The sequence below is a fragment of the Gopherus flavomarginatus genome, chromosome 5, assembly GCF_025201925.1.
Source record: "Gopherus flavomarginatus isolate rGopFla2 chromosome 5, rGopFla2.mat.asm, whole genome shotgun sequence".
In the NCBI taxonomy this organism is placed as follows: domain Eukaryota; kingdom Metazoa; phylum Chordata; order Testudines; family Testudinidae; genus Gopherus; species Gopherus flavomarginatus.
Window position 1 is genome coordinate 18,054,014 of NC_066621.1, and position 20,523 is coordinate 18,074,536.

The 20,523-nt window shown below is 49.7% G+C and overlaps 1 protein-coding gene across 1 annotated transcript in view; it reads left to right on the top strand.

The window, feature by feature from the left end:
* ITPR3 (inositol 1,4,5-trisphosphate receptor type 3) overlaps nt 1-20,523 on the top strand; it is an 85,181-nt gene that overhangs the window by 20,925 nt on the left and 43,733 nt on the right. The window contains exons 3-12 of the mRNA XM_050953005.1: nt 7,824-7,945; nt 13,316-13,402; nt 14,627-14,785; nt 15,412-15,510; nt 15,685-15,768; nt 16,224-16,370; nt 17,128-17,223; nt 18,214-18,264; nt 19,378-19,520; nt 20,120-20,219. Of these exons, the coding sequence (XP_050808962.1) occupies nt 7,824-7,945; nt 13,316-13,402; nt 14,627-14,785; nt 15,412-15,510; nt 15,685-15,768; nt 16,224-16,370; nt 17,128-17,223; nt 18,214-18,264; nt 19,378-19,520; nt 20,120-20,219 (1,088 nt within the window). The remainder of the gene's footprint in view (nt 1-7,823; nt 7,946-13,315; nt 13,403-14,626; nt 14,786-15,411; nt 15,511-15,684; nt 15,769-16,223; nt 16,371-17,127; nt 17,224-18,213; nt 18,265-19,377; nt 19,521-20,119; nt 20,220-20,523) is intronic.

Consider the following 20,523-nt stretch of genomic DNA (forward strand, 5'->3'; position numbering starts at 1 on the left):
ACACTAGCATCAACTTCCTGGACACCATGATCAGTGTCAGCAATGGATCCATTCAGCAGGGCCACCCAGAGTGGGGGAACAAGTGGGGCAATTTGCCCCAGGACTCGCAGGGGCCTCCATAAGAATATAGTGTTCTATAGTACTGCAACTTTTTTTAATGGAAGGGGCCCCCAAAATTGCTTTGCCCCAGGCCCCCTGAATCCTCTGGGCAGCCGTGCCCTTCAGATAACAATATACAAGAGACCCTGGATCAGCACACTTACCTTCACGGATCCAGTAACTATCCCAAGCACACCAAGAAATCTGCTATCTACAGCCAGGCACTCAGATACCACAGAACATGTTCCAAGGAGAAAGTCCAGGATATGCACCTTAACACACTTAAAACCGCTGTCGCCAAACAAGGATAGTCCACCAGAAAAGTAGATCACATTGTGGAACAGGCCACACAAATACCCTGAGAGAACCTGCTTCAATACAGAAATAAGACCCCTTCTAACTGCACACCACTAGTTGTCACCTACCACTGCACACTGGAACCCATATGGGTTATCGTCAAATGACTACAGTTCAAACTTGATGGGGACCCCATCTTAAAACAACCCACACACCTTTCATCTGAAGCAAGCTCACCACAGACCAGGACACACCAACTCAAAGCAGCACCAGAGCCTGGCAGAGCAACAGATGCAAAACCTGCAAACATATCTCCACTGATACAATGATCAGTGTCCACCACTAAGTGGGTGAAACCAGACCATCAATACACCCTCGAATGAACTTCCGCAGGAAAGACAAAAACACCATATTACCTGTGGGTGAAGACTTTTCACAAAGGGATTGCTCCGTATCTGACCTCTCAGTCATCCTCAAAGGAAACCTGCACGACACTTGCAAAAGACAAGCCTGGGAGCTTAAATTCATAACTTTGCTAGACACTGAAAATCATGGTCTGAATGAAGACATAGGATTTAGACATATGACTGCAGGAGTGTGAACGGGCCACTTCGCCTTGAGGGGACCTTTAGAATATGTGCTCACTACTTTTACACTTAACTCTCTGTTTGCTCTTGTATTTAGCTATGATACTCTCCCTATCTTTCCCAGACCTGAAGAAGAGCTCTATGTAGCTCAGAAGCTCGTCTCTTTCACCATCAGAAGTTGGTCCAATAAAAGATATTACCTCACCTGCCTTGTCTCTCTAATATCCTGACCGACACGGCTACATCAACACTACCTACAAATAATAATGCAAACATTTCCCATTTTGCCCATGTCTGGGTAATTTGTGCACCCCTCGTCACCCCCTGAGGCTGCCAGAGGGCAGTGCTGGGATGGCCCAAAACCCAAGCCAAATGCATCTGAGGAAGGTATAAACATGCCTCCCCCACAATGCACCTCCTTGTGCATTATTAGTGTTTATGGCATGCATCTAAGGCGCTTGGCGCTGTGCAAAATATAAAGGAAGCAGCAGTCCCTACTCCAAGGAGCTTCTGTTTTAATTTGATTAGATGGTGTAGTCCGGATGCAGAATATACCAGGCACTCTACAGCATGGTGTACATTGCAAGCAATACAGATAGGGTGCAATACCACAGTATCCCAAGGGGAGAGAAATTTTCCTCAGCTGCAGGTTATATTCTTGATGATGAATGTTGTTGTTATTTATGTCTCTTTTATCCTGGCTACGGTAACTTCCAGTGCTGTGTGCCTAATCTTTCAGATCTTAGCTGTTTGCTTTAATAGTGTCTTACAGCAGTGAGTTCCACAGCCATCATTACATGTTGCAGTAGGAGTTTCTCCTTGTATCCAATTGAAATAGAAAGTGATGGGCATTGCTTTCTGCTGCAGGACAGCTGCCATTTTGTGTTTTTTGGGTTGATTAAGCGTGATCTGGGACACACCACACACTTTCTATCTCTCTTTCTCTGTGTTCTCATGTGCAGGTTTTACTCTGGTCCTCACTTAGTTTCCCTTGCTCTAACCCAGAGTAAAAGTGAGCAGTTTGCTTTGGGTATGGAAAGATGTGTAATAGGGACAAAAGCTCCTGAGCTTGGGGTGCAACTCTTCCCCCCCGACTCTTAACCTTGCGTCATGTGACTTTGGTAGGCTTTCTAGGTGGAACAGACCTTGCAAGTATGTGGTTCTGCTTTGCCATCCTGAGGCTGCAAACATTTGACTCTGAGAGCAAAAGCCAGCGAGCTTTATGCAGCACCAGGACACAATCCTGCTCTCCTGATGCCAGTAGTACTCTTGTCTTTGACTTGGATGGGAGCAACCTAAGGTGATCACGGTGAAACCTGTGCTAGCAGTTGAGGAGTCATGGTTCCTTGTCCTAACAACCAGGAGACTCTCCTCCCTAGAGATGGGCCTGGATCAAAATCCTGGATCCAGACTCCTTCAGACTTTGAAGGTTCAGTTCTGGCCCAGCCCTTTTCTACTCCACAGTGAATCAGACTATAGTGTTCAGCCCCTTGTTATAATGGCTAGGAAAGTAGCAGTCACATACATTTCCCTGTGAAAGAGGAGGGGGGAAAAACCAAACAATGATCCTGATTGTGTGTTCCTCCATTGTCAGTCTTGGGCAAGGGACAGACGGGGGCATAAGGTGACTTTAAGCCTTATTTGAATTCTCTGCCTTTTGTGGCTGTGCACGGCCCTGCCTGGTGTAAATTAGAATAATCTCAGTGCTGCTCTAACTCAGTGGTTCTCAACCGGGGGTACACGTATCTGTGAGGGTACACAGAGGCCTTCCAGGGGGTACATCAACTCATCCTAGACATTTACCTAGTTTTACAACAGGCTACATAAAAAGCACTAGCAAAGTCAGTACAAACTAAAATGTCATTCAGACAGTCACTTGTTTATACAGCTCTAGGTACTGTACACTGAAATGCAAGTACAATATTTATATTCTGACCGATTTATTGTCTAATTATATGGTAAAAAGGAGAAAGGCAGCAATGTTTCAGTAATAGTGGCTGTGACACTCTTGTGTGTTTGTTTCTGATTTTGTAAGCAAGTAGTTTTTAAGTGAGGTGAAAGTTGGGGGTACGCAAGACAAATCATCCTCCTGAAAGGGGTACAGTAGCCTGGAAAGGTTGAGAACTCTGCTCTAAATTATGCCCTGCTTCCCATAGCCTCTAGGGGCCCCAGGAAGCTGAGTGTAGCCATAAAGCACTGCATTTTGGCCATGCACTGATCCAACCCCTATGCTGGGGTGCAGTGCTGGTATAGACCCCTTACACCACACAGTGATTCTCAAGGAGCTGTTTCTGCCCCCTTTAAGGCCCCTTGCTGCTGCCAGGGCAGCCTAAAGGGGATGTCATGCAAGTGAGAATCTGCCCAATGATTTGAAAAATTACCTTGGGAGTCTATCCCTCTAGCTGCCCTGAGGCTAGAAAGGCAGAGTTCAGCTGTGCAGTGCCTGGGCTGGCCAGGGCAACACATCCTTCTGAACGGAGCCCGGCAGGTCCTGTTCACTTGCCTTTTTGTGGTTTTCCCCCAGGCTCCTGTGAAAGGCACAGCCCCACGCTGAGGCATGTTGGGAGAAAGCAAACAAGGCGTTTAACTCCTCCATGGTGTTGGGCAGATGACCGCGTGTGTGTGATTTTTTTAATGGACTTTTGTGTGTGGGGTGTAACAGACAGCGTAATTGCTGTGTGTGAGTATATGGATCAAGGACATGTGGGGCGTGATTCTGCCTGGTGCTGAGTACCGCCTCTCAGGTGCTGTGCACACTCAGCATCCTGCAGGGGCTCAGCACCTAGCTGGATTGGCCAGGCCTGAAACATTTCAGCAATGTATTTGCTCCTGTGCTCAACCTTTGCACTGGAAGATTCTAGTTCCTGCTCCTCAGGGGGTTTCTCCAGGTGTTTAAATTCGGTTCAGTTTAACCCCTGCCATGATCTACTTGAGCACAGGTGTGCTGCCCTGGGTTTGCTCCAAGGAGTGCAATGGTGAAACTAACCTAATGCTGTCTGAGAACTTCCCCCAGCCTGCCACTATTAACTCTTCCCTCGCAGAGGGTTGGTGGGTGAAACAGTGGTTAGATCACAGGGCTGGGAGTCAAATCCTGCCTTTGCTACAGGCTTTCTGGTTTCTGTGTGACGGTGCGCAAGGCACTGTATCTCTGTGCTTTGGTGGCCCTGTCTGCAAAATGGGGATAATACTAAGATGGGCATGAGCTGCCATGTTTAGGAGAGCTGGGTGGGAAACCGTTTTCCTGGCCTGGGAATATTTTCAAGAGTTTTGCCCATCTCAAATTGGGATGGAAAGTTGAAATCTCAAATAGTCACAAACTGAAAAACTGGTTGGTTGGTTTGTTTGGGTCAATCAAAATGTTTGTTCCTATTTTTTCATTTTAAAACCTTTTTTAGTCTAATTAAGTTCAATTTCAAAACATAAACCTGTTTTCCACTGGACAGCTTGGGAAGCAGCTTGGGAAGCATTGACAGTTTGGCGAATGGTTTTGGTCTCGGTAAATTGGCATTTTTCGATGCAAAATCATTTTGCAAAAATATTCCCAGCCAGCTCTAATGCTCAGCTCTGGATTGCAAATCCCCAGAGGTTGAGGAGTGGTTTGGATCTCTTAATAGCTCACGAGGCTCCTTTTCAACCTAATTAACAAATTAATGAAAGCATTCTGAAATCCTTGGATAAAAGCTGCTGCAGGCTAACAGTGTTTCTATCAGTAACCCTGGTAAACCACCACATTGTGGGGGAATGTAGGAAAACACCAACATAACTCCAGGTCTGCATAGGAGGCAGCAACACAGACCTCTGGTCTGGACTCACGCCCTGGCCATCTTTCTTAGAGTGGTATTTGAGCCCGGACTTAAACCCAGTAGCCACCATGAGGGTAGGATAGAGCCACCCCGGAGTCCCATTCTAGTGATACAGCATCACAAGGGTTCCTTGGCACAGGATATGCCGTTGTTAGCAAACAGACCTGTGAAATGAGACATGAAACCTGGCCTCCCTCCAGAGGCACAGAGAACTATGCCCTGTGCCTCTTTGTTTGTCACTCCCAGGTAAATAAATACATGCTCAACAGCAACTCGGGATGGGTGCCAAGAATGGAAAATGATTTTCTTCTGTCTAAAGTTTCTGGGCTGCTCTTTCAGGAGCAATTAAGGAGATTGAGGCCTGTGATCTCTTCCTCCTCCAGTCCCTTCTGACCCCGATCAAAAATGCAGCCTCTGAGGCTGTTTCCCATAGGTATGACCTTGCTTTCCAATTCACAAAGCACGAAGTAGGGTGTCTGGATCATTCCGTGGTCCCTTCCGTCGCAAAAAAACCTCTCAAGACTGACCAGCATAGGTGAAGTGGGCAGACTGGAACAATCTGGGAGGCTGTAATGCATCTATCTATGGCAGAGGATAGGTAGTGTTGTCAGACAATTCACACATTTGGAGAGGCAGGGTTAGAGCCCTTGAACTTTGGCTCCCGACACACAGGCCTTTACCCAATGAGCTTAAAGAGCATTTTTGTAGCTACTGGTACCAGTAGTAAGTCTATTATCCTCTCCATGAGTATTCACTAGAGGGCAGCATTGCACTTACTCACACTAAGACAGCATTTTACATGACTTTGTCACACTTTGACACCCACTAAAAGAGTAATAAGCTCCCATAGCTTCTGTGTCCAGGTGTCTTTCCTGCACAGTATACCCAACCGAAGGGAGATGTTGCTGCACTTCATGGACCGAATGTTCAATCACTCAGAATCCTGGGGGATTTCCTGGTGAATTCAGAGAACAGTTGAAGTGATCGTCTTAACTGTTGTTTTACTGCTAGTTTCTCTTGTTCTTTATTCCAAATACAACAGAGGGGAAGACCCCAATTGTTTAGAACATTTCACATATGGTCTTCGTTAATATTCTGGGGACTGCAGCTCTCAAGCTTTGGGCTGGATTCTGCTGTTGGTTTCACTAGAGTAAATTCTGTGTGACTCCACATAATAGAAAGGAGTTATTCTAGATTGTGCTGCTGTAAACGAAATCATAATCTCCTCTTCGGTGTTTGACTTGGCTCAGCGTGTGTGCAGACCATGTGTTGGCGTAGCCAGAAGAGGTAGTAACTATGTGCAGATAGGACCTGTTTGAGGCAAGTGTCAAAGTTTTAAGTAACTGAACCTGTATTCCCTGTCTGTGGTCCACCAAGGGCACCAGCTTAAAGTTTTCCATCTCCCAGCTGTCACCTCTCCTGGGCAGAGACCTGCGTCTCCCTCCCTCCTGACCGGGGTTTTTCCAGGCTGCACAGTTCCCTCCCTACTCTGTGATATCCCTAGCAAGCCAGACTGGCTAAAAGTCCAGCATCTGCACATTGCTTTCCCAGTGCATTGCCTACAGTATAAGTTACCACATAGCTCTTGCTAAGCAAGCACATTTATTCCTAAGGTGAAAACATCACAGAGGAAACGTATTAAAAACAATAAAAGAAGCTGCATACATGCTAATGGACTTAGCAGAGGTCATCCCAGCTCCAGCCTCAGGCTTCAGTCGGTGTCAGTCCTTCAAACCCCACAACTGAGTTTTCCTCATGGTTACAGATTCATAACTGTCTCAGATTCAGTACCAGAACCAGGCAGAACAGTTCAGCCATTTCTTTATACAGCTTGGGTCTTTGATCTTGTCTCCAGAACCAGATAATCAGCAGACAATGACCCTGTCCTGAGGGTGTCCCTTCCAAAGGCAGGCTTTGTGCATAATCAGAGTAGGGGAATTTGCATTCACTTCCCCTGAGGTACTCCCCAGGAAATCCACTTAACAGTTATTGTCCCAGAGTCCATTCTTGCCTTGCACATTTTCAATATGGTCCTTTGAACTCTCAGGTCTCACATTACATTTCCCACCTAGACAGGTCACCTACAATCCTGGCCCATGTTAATACAGAAACTTTGCATTTAATTCAATGTATCCCAAAGAGAATTAAACTTAATTCAGTAAGGTCTCCCCAAGGAAATGCAGGAAATTGCCGTATCTGTCACAGCATGTACCTGGACTATCACCGCAGAACACCCAGGCTGAAAATCTTACCAGTTTGTGTAGTAATTTCTGATGAGAGCAAATAGATCTGAAAGTTGGGGAGCAAGTTAAACCACTGAGTCATCTCTCCAGTGACTCTCAACTTTTCCAGACAACTGTATCATTTTGGGGAGTCCGATTTGTCTTGCGTGCCCCCAAGTTTCACCTCAATTAAAATCTACTTTCTTAGAAAATCAGACATGAAAATACAAAAGTGTGTCAGCACACTAGTACTGAAAAATTGCTGACTTGCTCATTTTTACCATATTATAAAATAAATCAGTTGGAATATAAATATTGTACTTGCATTTCAGTGTATAGTATATAGAGCCGTATAAACAAGCCATTGTATGTATGAAATTTTAGTTTGTACTGATTTTGCTAGTGCTTTTTATGTAGCCTGTTGTAAAACTAGGTAAATCTCTAGATGAGTTGATGTAGTCCTGGAAGACCTCTATATACCTCCAGGGATACGTGTAACCCTGGCTGAGGACCATTCCTCTATACTTATCAGATGTGAAGCTGAGGCCCAGATACTCAGCTGGTGTAAACTGACTTTCACCAGCTGAGGGTGTGGCCTCCGGAAATGGAATGTAGTGCCCTTGACTCATTGCAAGACCAGGGTCTTCACTCAGACCTGAAATGGGGACAGTGTCCCTACAGGCTTTGAACGTGACTAGCCTTATTCCCCATTGCCCAGCCACAGACGTAGGTCCCCATGGGGGATGTGCCACTAACTGAACTGAGCATGCCCTTATAATGACACACTGTAACCCTTTGGCCTTCTGTCATTCTAGACTGTCTCTTCAAAGTATGTCCCATGAACCGCTACTCCGCCCAGAAGCAATACTGGAAGGCCAAGCAAACCAAGCAGGACAAGGACAAGATTGCTGATGTGGTGCTGCTACAGAAACTCCAGGTGAGGCAAGCTCGGCCAGTGAGTGCCGTTGAAATTCCAGGCAACAATCCTCACAGTAGGTCTTGAAGTTTTTAGAGGTACTGGCTGAGGACTTACCAACCTTTCTCCCAACACAAGACCTGACACATTGTCTTTTCCTGTGGCAGGCTCCTGGGAGGACAGAGCCCTCTCTTGGAAATCTCTGTAGCTGTGGGCACACATCTCTTCTCACTTCTACCTGTCCCTGTCTAGCAACCTCCTCCTGCGATGTTCTATCATCAGCATGGACCTCACTCCCTTGAGCTAGAGCAGTAACTCCATTAGGAGGTAGCAGTAGTAGGCTCTTATGTATCTTATATCTGTAAAATAGAGTTATCAATATTTACTTGCGTTTGTAAAGCACTTCACGATCTACAAATGACATGCTAGGTAAGAGCTGAGTATGATTATTATATAGTCCAGGTACTAGAGGGGGACATATAACACAGGTTGAACTGGTAGGTTATACTTGCATGACACACCCTTTGTGCAGGCTTTTGTGTACTGCTGCTCCCTTCCCAGTAATGAGATAAACTAGCCTTGGATCTTCTGTGGCTTTCATTGCATGTCAGCTTCTCCACCCTTGGCAGAAAGGGATGCCCCGGAACTGTGACCTTGCCATGCCAGAGCCACTCTTTGACAGTGGAATCGGGGAACCGATGACAGGTTTATTGCTTCCACTGCCGTTAGAAATATCTTGGGCCAAATTCACTACTCTACTGGTCCATGCATCTCCAGAGGCTTCTGTGAAATGTCACCCACTAAAGCCAGTGAGGAATTTGTCCCAATAGCTTATATCTTTCCAGCTAATTTTCTGCCAAGGTAAAACACTGTTCTGGGAGCCACCGATCCATGCCCGTAACAGAAGAAAGTCATAGATTTTAAGGCAGAAAGGGACCATGGTGATAATCTAGTCTGACCTCCTGCATAACACAGGCTAGAGAATAGCATAGGCCACTGTGTACGAGGGAGACTGTGTTTGTATCAGTTACAGATTTGTACTGATCCTGATTTCTTAGGTTGCTCATACGCAACCCCTACATACTCCTTGGAAAAAATACAAAATGGCTGCCCTGCTGTTTGTCTGACTGAGCTGGACGTGATCAGGGGGACAGGCCTATAGGTCAAGAAATTTCCAGTTTCTCATGGAATCTAGACAGTGCCACAGCAACGGCCTTTGAGTGGGAGGGCCCTGCTGAATTCACAAACAACTTTAGAAGCCTGGTAGCTACATGAGCTTACCAGCCCTTCCAAGCTAAGGAGTGTCAGGGCAGGACAGTATTCTCCAGGGGAAGTCCAAGAGAGAAGTGGTACTAGGTGATTCAGTAGCTGGCAATCTTCCCTCTTATTGTGTCGTGCTGCTCTGCACTGTTAAATACCTGCCTCCTTCCACCCTAGTGGTGAGTGATAGACTTACTTTCAGGAGGTTGGATAGTGGCAAGTCTGCAGGAGATCAGAGACATATCCTGTTCGGGATCCTTGCAACTGGAGTTATCCACTTCACTTCTCTGGGTTCGTGTCTTGGCATTTCACTTCTCTGGACTTGCTCCCCTTTAAGTCAACGCAAAAATGCTGTTGATTCAGCAGGCAGAGGATGGGGTGACGTGACTGCAAATCCAGATAGCCGTTATGGAAACGTAAGAAGGATGATTAATAAAATGACTCGCTGTCTTTAAGTGTTGAACAACTAAACTAGTGCAAGATAGATGGAGTGAATGGGCTGAACCATTGAGAGAACCTTAGTGACCGCAGGTCCACTTACTGCAGTCCATGGTTGGTAGGGACTGCCCTTGAAATATAGCAAGTGCCGTCTTAGATACATACGGTTGCCCCACAGTATTAGGATCAAAGCAACCTGGGAAATACTGCAAATAGGACTAACCCAAAACCCAGTGAAGTCAGACTGCTGTTGACTTTGGATAAGGCCCATACTAAACATTGCCGGTTGTCTTAGATGACTGCGTAAATTTGTAAGGATGATTAAAAGATTTTTAACACCGGAAGGGACCATTAGATCATCTAGTCTGACCTCCTGTGTAACACAGGCCAGAGAATTTCACCCAGTTACCCCTGTATTGAACCCAATAACTTGTGTTTCACTAAAACGTGTCTTCTAGAAAGGCATCCGCTCTTGACCTGAAGACATCAAGAGATGATCACTTTGTTCTTCCTCATCTGTGCTGATAACATTATCTTGTGAATAGACACCCTCTCTTTTCCTGTGTAGGTTAGAAAACAGCTTCTAATATCAACAAATATGCTTGCCGTTAATGAAATCAAATTAGCAACTGAATATAGTGAGAGCACTGGCAGAGTATGTGTTGGGGCTGGGGAGAGATGTCCTCTGTTAAATGTTTCTGATTTGAGTCCTCATCTCATTAGTACTAAAGAACTTATACAACTTCTTGCTCCTCCCTTTCTGCCCTCTCAGCAGTGTGTGTGTGTGTGTGTGTGTGTGTGTGTGTGTGTGTGTGTGTGTGTGTGTGTGTGTGTGTACACCATTTTAAATTTGTAAGCCAGTAGGTAGCCCCTGGACTGGGAAGGAGTTTTATACAATGTACTACCCACACTGGCCCCAGGTTGAAGCCCCTTGTAGATCCCAGGACGGAGCTGGTATTCAAGGTTGTATTTATCCATGTCCCCAGCTAGTTTTAAACCATCTTTCAACCAGAGGAAATAATTTCCTGAAATAGTAGCACCCAGAAATAAAGAGCGGAAATCCAGGCCTGGCGTTTTGTCTGCAGCGGTCTGAAATGTGCTTAGTTTAGTTGCCAGATGTAGGCGCCTTTTGTGCTTCTTTTGGTGGAGGTTTTTGATATTTATAAGTGTCTCACTTTGCTGGTAGCAACTAGAGTCATGAGGCACAGACAGGTGCTATGCACGATTTCCCTTCTGCAGCTGTGCTGATGCTCTCCCATCCTGCCCTGCAGCTCCCTGCTATTCCAGTCCCACTATCTCCCTCCCCTCAGCGAAGACTTGTCATGTCCCTACTGATACCCCTCCAAGAAGAGGCTGTCAGGGCTTGCCTACACTTAAAACGCTACAGCTGCACCAATGCAGACCTTCAGTGTAGATACTACTTCTCGTCGGCGTAGCTAATCTTCTTCCTCGAGGGGCAGGAGCTAGGTTGATGGAAGAATTCTTCCATCAACCTAGTGCTGCCTACACAGGGACTTGGGTTGGCTTAACTACACTGCTCGGGGGGGGGGGGTGTGTGTGGATTTTTCACTCCCCCGACCAACGTCGTTAAATCGACCTAATTGTCTTGTGTTGACCAGGCTTCAGTCTCACCTGGTGGTTTTGTGACATGGACAAATACTTTGTAAGAAACCAGTTGGGAGCATCAACTCCTTTCTCATCTGGGAGCTCTTTGCACTGGAGACACACTGGAGCCAGACCCCCAGATCTGAACTGCCTGGGCTTCATGGGGGGGATTGGAAATTGGATTTAGTGCCACACGGTGCTGCAGACAGTGAGCTCTCAGAAGCAGCGCTGGTGCAATGGGTCGTAACTTTTTCTATTTCTTGCATCCCTGGTCCCGTTTCAATGGGTTGCTCTTTTCCAAGCTGCCTGTAAATCCACCCTGGGGGCTGCTGGGTGTGGTCAGCTGCTTATTTTCCTTACAGTTCCTTTTTGCAAGGCTGGTTTCTGCCGAGCCTTGGGGTCCCTTCCAAGCTGGGCGTGCTCAGGCTCCCGCTCCCCTGTTGCTGGAGTGGAAACAGAGGCAAATGTTTATCCAAGATTCTGAGGGATTAGTGATTAATTAAAGAAAAGTAGCAGCAATGTTTTAAAGAGCTTTTAATTGTCAGTGAAGCATACTGAAAGCAGCAGCGTCTGCCAAGGCCGATTTGCAGCTGTGGCCCTGCCTGCTTGGGCAGTTGTTTTCAACTTTTGCTTTTAAGGGACTAACTCATCGGTAATTGTTTTAAACTGTTTCTTTAAAGGGATTGACTCATGGCAAGGGAGGTTTCTAGCCCTGGATCTTCTGTCTGTTCCGTTCTCAGCAGCTTGGGGCTCCTTTTCCCCTTCCCACAGCTTCCTTCCTGTCCTTTGCCAGGAGGATACCGATGTGAACTGCAGTCTCACTAATATTCATTTCCCCTCTCCCCTGAATGACCCTGGGAGAAGGTGTAGACCCACTGGGCTGAGGGGGTTGTGCAGTCTGGTTTAGGAGTAGAAGAGTAGATGGGAAAGGCAGAGGTTCTCCCATCCCCCTTACTCTGCTGCAGTTGCAGGATTTCAGTTGAGTGTGTCTTGAACCCAATGAGCCACTCGCAAAATCACCCTGTAGCAATCCACGGCTACCCAGAGCTTTATGGACGTTGGCTGTGAGTCATCTGAATAGACTTCATAGCCATATGTTAGGAACCTTTTACTCCCCAAAACACCGGCAGTAAGCGTAACCTCTGCTAGAACAATCCTGGCTAACTGGTATCCTTAGGGCACACGTAGGTCTTGTAAGCTGCACTGGGCTGGACAGTTTGACAGCCTGGCATTCCATCCCAGAGAGACACTGCTGATGTAGTTGGACCCCGATACTCCCTGTATCAATATGCCCTGTAGGAGAATTCATTCCTCGCGCCATATTTTCAACAGCAACAACTGTCCTGTTTAACACGCCATGGAGAGGCATGGATAACACGTGGTTTTGGAGAGAGAGGCTGGCTGGCCTGTTGCAAGGCATCTCAGAGCAGCTGGCCACTCCAGAATCTCTCTCCAAGCTTCCTGGTTACTCCATAGCCATCTCTTTCTCCAGCTGGCAAGTCAGAATGTGCAGCCTCCTGTGTGCAGTAACTGCCAGTGTTTCGAGGAGAGCTGGCCCTGGTAACTGCTAGGGACCTCCCGAGTCCTGGGGCCTCCCTGCACCAGCAAGGTTTCAAGTAGAGGCAGTTTACACAGTCCTGTGCAAAGTCATGTGCTCCCTTGTTTTCATGTTCACAGTAAGACCTGGGGCCAACCTGCCCAGAAGACTGGGGCCAACTTTTTTCCAAGGTGCCCTCCGATTTGGGGTGCATCGGTTTCTGGGTGTCCAGCTGGAGTCCCCTAGGCCCGGATTCTCAGAGCTGCTGAGAACCCTTCTCAGAGCGGCCAGAGCAGCTCTGCTTGTTGTCTCAGGTCGAGCACTCAGACACCAAGGCAGCCCGAATCCCAGGCTGCTTTATGAAACGTGGCCCCAAGCCTGGGAGCTTGCCCATGGCTGTGGAGGGGGAGGGGATCCAGAAATAGATCACAAAGCCTGCCCTCCCCTGTAGCTGGTGTGAAGATGCTCTTGTTACCCCATGCTCCTCCCCCACACACCCTGATGGGAGGCAGCTGCAGCTCACCGAGCCCTGCTCTGTGTTTTGTGGACAGCATGCAGCGCAGATGGAGCAGAAGCAGAACGATACGGAGAATAAGAAGGTGCACGGGGATGTAGTGAAGTACGGCAGCGTCATCCAGGTATGGGCCACGAGCGCTTCCCTCTCTTGGGCTCACCATCGCCCGCAGCTCTGAGCTGTAGCTCGTGGCGGTGGCCTCTTATCTGCTCCCAGGACATCCAGGGATAGGGACTGCAGCCACCTACGCAGCTGCCTGGTTGCTTCTCCTGTGAACTCAAGTGTTTGTTTTAGCAGGAGCATCTAGGCAATAGCTAATGGAGGGTATGTCCACACTGCAGGGAAACACCTGCAGCTGGCTCTGAGACCCTGGGAGTGGGAGGCTCCCAGAGTCTGGGCCTCCAACCGAAGCCCCAGACATCAAGCTAGCTGCAGGTGTGTTATTGCAGTGTAGCCCCAGAGTTACCTGGCCTCAAGTATGAGAGCAGAGAGGTCTACACGGACAGTAAGGGAAGGGACGGGGCTCTGTCCCAGACCAGTAGAGCATCTGAGCAGTAAACTGTCGGTATCTAGATTCAGTCCCCAGCTGGGGTGTAGCTAAAGATGGGTCCATTCCCTGCCTGTTGGTCGATGCGAAGGGGTTTGGGTGGCTGGTAGTGAATTGCTAAGACCCTGCAGGCTGTTGGTTAGCGGATGGGCGCACTGGGATGTGACAAAGCACTGGTGTAAATTCTCACCCATCGGTGGACTCCATTGAATGAGCAGCTGGAAATGCATCCCTTTGAATGCAGGGGGCCCTATGCAGTGCTGCGGCTTCTATAACAGCAGCCCAGTCCGGCCTGCTTGCGTGGGAAGTGAAGGTGCAGGCGACTATTAGCAGACAAGGAAAACAATTGCTTTGGCTGCCAAAGGAGCATACAATGCCTTGGCCCTGCACCCATGGGACCCTGTGTTCGTTTGTCACCCGGCAGTTACCTTTGTTTGAGGGCTGCTGCTGGCAGGTTAGATTTTGGGGTACAACTACTCAGCTTCATAAGACCTGAAAGCCTCGGGCCACCCCGTAACTTGGGCCGCCACACAGACCAAGGCAGCGAGCCAGGCTGGAGGACTAGGCAAAAGCCAAAGGCAATGTGGGCAGACCAGGCCTTCTTCGTGCAGTGTCCTTTGTGGTGGAGAAGAGATGGGCTCTGCAGTAGTGAACATAAAGGAGGAGGCTGCTGGACACAGACAGACCCTATGGGTCTCGCTCGCTCCCAGCCTGTGCTGCCTGGCGTCACCATGCAGGGTCTCCTTAATTCCCTGCCTGGGCTAGAAGGGACTGGGGATGCCCCTGTGTTTGGCTTTCCAGCTTCTCCACATGAAGAGTAACAAGTACCTGACGGTGAACAAACGTCTCCCCGCCCTGCTGGAGAAGAATGCCATGAGGGTGACACTGGATGCTACGGGCAATGAGGGCTCCTGGCTCTTCATCCAGCCCTTTTGGAAACTAAGGAGCAATGGAGATAATGTGAGTATGGTGAGGAGGTGAAAACCAAGGTGGGAAGGCTCCAGGGGGGTGTTGTACTCGGTGTTCTGTGAGGCAGCTGGGGAAACTGAGGCAGTGAGTAAGTGGTGAGTGGCAGAGCCAGGGATAGAATCCAGGAGTCCTGACTCCCGGTCTCCAGCCCTGACCACTGGACCATGCTCCCGCCTGCTGCTTCAGCTCAGGTTCACTACAGGATGGGGGGGCAAGATGTCAGGTGGGTGGTAGTGGAGCTATTCAGTGTCCTCTAGGATTTAGGGGCTCGACTGTCACTCTCAAGCAGATGAGGGTGAGGCAGAGGGGATATGCCCTGTTCCTCAAACCTTCCCAAAGGCCAGCCTGTTCATGCAGCAACTCTGATGGTGTATTCCCAGATAGGGAGAGTCTCTTTTCTGCATCCCGGTTGCAGATCCCTGTGAGTAGAGAGAGGCTCGCAGAATAAAGGCAATGGGAGCTGGTGGAGGATCCTGAGGGCAGCAGGACCATGCTTAAGGGTCAGACTTCCGCATCAGCAACCATGAAAGAGACATGTAGGCAGCATGCCCAGCATGCTACAGAGTCCCCATATTCATGCTCTCACTCCTACCCTCACCTCTAATTCTCCTCCCCAGGTAGTCGTGGGAGACAAAGTGATCCTGAACCCTGTGAATGCCGGGCAGCCACTGCATGCCAGCAACTACGAGCTCGCTGACAATGCTGGCTGCAAAGAGGTACCAAGAACAGAGAGGAGGGAAGGGTTCGAGTCCACTGTAGGGACTCGGTGGGAGGGCTAGTAGTCACAATGCTCATGTCTGGTTCTGTGCTTCTTTAGCACTTGTTTGGAACCAATCTGTTTCGTTTCAGGCCCGTCTCTAGCATCTCGATCTCTCTGTCTTTTTTCCCAGGTGAACTCGGTCAATTGCAATACCAGCTGGAAAATCAACCTGTTCATGCAGTTCCGGGACCACATGGAGGAAGTGCTTAAAGGGGTAACGAACGAGCATCCGTTCTTCACGCCAGGGCTGCTGGATAGGGATTCCATTGTGCCAGGCGCTGTACAAACATGGTGGGAGAGACGGCCAAGCCCCTGTGACTCCCGATCTGAATTTCTTTGCCAACACAGGGAGTAGCGCTTTGCTCCTTTAAGAGGGAAAACCTGCGCTTTCACCCATCGCGCCACCTAGTGAAATGGAAGGAGGAAATGATGTGGGGCAGTAGGGCGTCTGGATGCGATTGCCCTGCTGAGCATACCACCAGTGTAAGCTTGAGGCTGCCTGAATCCCAAAGACACTCTGTGGGACAACAGCCCTGCAAGAAGGCGGATGGGCCTGATTGGCCCATGAGTGCATATATTGTCTCTGAAACTTAGGGAAGGGTGTCCACAGAACCGTGTGTCTCGTGAGTACCTCCCTCGTAACCTACTCTCTGTGTCCCTGCTTGGCAGGGGGATGTGGTGAGGCTGTTCCATGCCGAGCAGGAGAAGTTTCTCACCTGCGACGAGTACAAGGCCAAAATCCACGTCTTCCTCCGCACCACCCTGAGGCAATCTGCCACGTCTGCCACCAGCTCCAATGCACTATGGGAAGTCGAGGTGAGCCCCGGGGGAGCACCTTTGTGGAAGAGCATGTCGGCTCTCTCTCTCTAGTGGCTGGTGCGCACAGAGGATAACAACTGATGGCAGCTCAAGTGGTAGAGGAGAAGGATGGGTTTTTTTGGTGCAGACAGTCCCAGCTTCCAGGCCTGCTGGTGACCCAGGCTGGCGTAGCTTCAGGCTGGAGTCTGGCAGCTGAAGCTGAGTTCACACTTTCATAGCAGATGCTTTGACAGAATGAATGGCTGTTTCTGTGTGTTTCAGGCCTAGACACTCTTCCTGGGCTGATCGTAAAATGCTGCCCCTTAGCAAGGCTGCCATAGCACCGGTGGCTGCGGCGCTGCCCACTGAAAAGGGGCAGTTAATCGCTGCACAGTGCTAACGATAGGCCCAAAGCAGAGCCCGGGATCTACCACCATGAACAACTAGAGGGTTCAGATGGTTCCTGTTCCCTGCTGGAAGCTGTATCTGCTCTGGGGTGTACCTGTCCCAGCCACCCTACCTGACTCACCACAGAGCTGTCCTAGGTACTTCGGCTCTGAGCACCTCACTCTCTTTCCTGCATTTCCCCTCACAACGGCCCTGTGAGGCAGGGCAGGGCCATTATCCCCATTTTACAGGCAGGGAACAGAGGCACAGAGAGGCTGAGTGACTTCCCAAGGTCTGTGGCAGAGCAGAGAATTCAGTGTGGTCTCCCAAGTCCCAGGCCAGCTCCCTAATCCCTGGATTCTCCTTCCTCTCCCGGCGTGCCTTTCAGGTGGTCCATCACGATCCCTGCCGAGGTGGAGCTGGGCACTGGAACGGCCTGTACCGCTTCAAGCATCTCGCCACTGGGAACTACCTGGCTGCGGAGGTAAGAGTGGCAGAGGGGGGTGGATGGAGAGGGCCCACTCCTGCTGCCTTTGAGGTCTTGCCATCCCTTGCAAAGGGACTGCAATCTTGCCTGTAATGCAGAGCAGCGACTGCTCTCTGGAGGGCCACATTCTGCGTGGGGGCCCTGCACATTTTCCTTGGGGCTGAAGCTCACCTTTAATCCAGTTTATAGGGCACATTGAGTATTTTTCCCTGGGAGGCTCCTTGCCCTTGCTGATGGGACGGTCCGCAGCTCCCTCCCAGTTCCTCCTGGCTTACAGGAGGCAGAAATTCCAAAGTTTGGACCAGGGCCATGAACAACATTGCTGTTTACCCATTTGCCCAGCAGAAAGCCCCCAGAGCTGGCTCTCACTTGTCAAACTTGCTCTTCATGTTTTCCCTTTCCGCTTGGCCTGCTGTCCTTTATTTGCTCATCCCGGGCCAAGCTTTACTGTCAATCCTTTCACCACAACCCCATTGCTTTGACGGAAAGGAATTTGGCCAGCCGTGCTTAACTCTTTTCTGACTCCTGACCAAATTCAGCTCTTGCTCGTCCTCCAGGGCATTCACAGATTTCAGGGCCAGAATGATCATCTACTCCAGTGGTTTTCAACCTTTTAAACTTTGTAAACCACAAAAAAAATTCAAATGGAGGTGCGGATCCCTTTGGAAATCTAAGATGGAGTCTGTGGATCCCCAGGGGTCCAGGGACCACAGGTTGAAAACCATTGATCTAGACTGACCTCCATAACACAGGCCAGAACATTTCGTCCGCCCATTCCTGCCTCAAGGCCGCATGATGCGGTGAAGGCTAGAACCTATATTTTAGAGCAAGACATCCAAGAAAGATTTATCTGGCATGTCTCCGTTGAAGTCAGCAGAAGAAAGACCAGGTGACAAACTCACTGCTTGGAATTTGAAAGGGTCAGAGTCAACGGCCCAACTTTTGTGTTTATATAGTTATTTATTTAATATTTCGTTCACTTTTTAGGAAAACCCAGGTTACAAAGGAGATGCCGCCGATCCCAAGGCAGGACCCACGGTGAGCTCTGAGCTGTGTTTTGCTTGGCTAGTGGCTGAGTTGCTGCTGGTCTCTGGGCCTGGAAGTAATTTCCGTGCTCATCCACTGAGACTCTCACACAGGGAATCGGCACCGTAACAGAACAGGCCATTGGCCCAGTTAGGGACGGAGCAGGTGCAGTTAGATTCCGGGGAAGAGTAGCACCTGGTACTCAGGGTGACACTGGAGGGGCATTGTGCTCTGATGGATGTGGTGCTCATGGCAATGCTGGAAGGGTGCCTTGCTCAGTGTACCTGCTCCACGAGGCATCTCCGTGTAGCACAGTGGCCAAATGTCCCGAGTGCACCCCCTGCAGGTATTATTACATCTGGTTGGAATCTAACTGCCTGGAGGGTTCGCACTATAGGCGCTGACTCCATGGGTGCTCCAGGGCTGGAGCACCCACGGGGAAAAATTAGCGGGTACTCCGCATCCACTGGCAGCCAAGCTCCCTCCACCCCCGCCTCGCCTCCTCCCCATCTCGAGTGCGCCACATCCGCACTCCTCCCCCTCCCTCCCAGTGCTTCCTGCCCTTCCTCCCCAGCCGCCTAACAGCTGTTTGGTGACACTTAGGACTTTTCTTGAGGGAGGGGGAGGAGCAGGGACGAGGCACACTCAGGGGAGGAGGTGGAGAAGAGGCAGGGCAGGGGCAGGGACTTGGGGTCAGGGTGAGGGTAGTGCAGGGGCTGGGCCAGGGGCAGAGATGGGTCGAGCACCCACCGGGCAGAGGGGAAGTCGACGCCTATGGTTCGCACAGCCCAGAGTGTGCTGGAAGGGCGTGCAGATGAGGTGGTGGTAGAAGAGAGACGACTTCCTAGCCCTGTGGTAGAGGGGTTCTTTTACCCCATTTACCAAGTACCTTTGGGAAGCCATAGAGGTGGATTTGGTCCTATAGATCCACTGGTGCATGCCAGTGCTCTCCTTATGTGCGTGTGAGACTGTTTTCGTGCTGTGAGGCCCAGCCCAGTTTCTTGGAAGCTTCTGCTGTGTCTTGAGACTGACTCGCCTTCCCCCTAGAGCACGTGTGCGTGGGGGAGCTTGGTACCACATCCAACCGCTTGGTACCATGCTCAACAGCTGCTTCCCTTGGTGCAGGGTGGAACCATTCGCTCCAGCCGGAGGAAAACAGGGGAGAAGATCAAATACCGGCTGGTGGCCGTGCCCCATGGGAATGATATCGCCTCCCTTTTTGAGTTGGACCCCACCACGCTGCAGAAGACGGATTCCTTCGTCCCTCGGTACGTGGGGATGCCCGGGTCCACTGTGAAACCTCACCAATTCAGTCAGCTTCATGGCCTGGTGGGAATTCAGAGCTAATTCGCTAGTTGGGCACAGTCTCACGGAGGCTGGGCTGCTTCAGGAGGGGGGAAGATTTGGGGTCAAGGAAGGGAGCATGGAGTAGCCGTCACACAAGCTGAAAGCCTAGCACTGAAACCTGGTCCACTCTTGGCTGGGGAACCTCTAAGGAAAAGTGTAAGTGGCCCTGTTCTCTCTGAGTCAGTGCTGAGCCAGCTCACTGGTGGGAGTTGCATGGCTGGAGCTGCTGTGTGTTGGAAAAGCAGTAGCAGCACCATGGAGTCCTGGCCCGATTCCCGCTTAGGTGACTATGTCGACTCCCCTAATTCCCCTGCAGGAATTGCATTGTTTCTCTCCTGCCCCAAATCGTGTTCTATAGGCTTGCTGGTGCAGAGTGACTGTCATGTCCCACCCCAGAGGTGGCTGCATTTCAGCACGGGGAAGTTTGACGTGATTCCCATCTACGCATCTGGAAAGTGCTTCCAGGCCTTTCTGGATGGAAAGAGCGATAGGAATGGAACCTTCATTGTATCGATTTCAGGAACTCCTACGTGAGGCTGCGCCACCTCTGTACGAACACTTGGATCCAGAGCACTGATGTGCCCATTGACATCGATGAAGAAAGACCCATTCGTCTCATGGTACGTCCCACGCTTGGTCACAGCTTGGCTGCAGGGTCTAATGAGCTCTTAGAATTCAGAGTTTGTGTCCCTGTAGGCTCTTGATCATCATCAGGAGGACCAAAGAAACCTAGGACCTGACCAAAGAAACCTAGGACCCAACCAAAGCAACCTAGAGTCCAACCAAAGCAACCTAGAAGTCAACTTAGCTGTCCAATGCAATAGCTGATAGTAGCCATGAGGTAGGGAGGGGGTAGGGTGGGTCATTCATCTCACCATGGATGGAGTAAATGTGCTGTGTTGGTGGTAGATAGCAGTGGGGGAG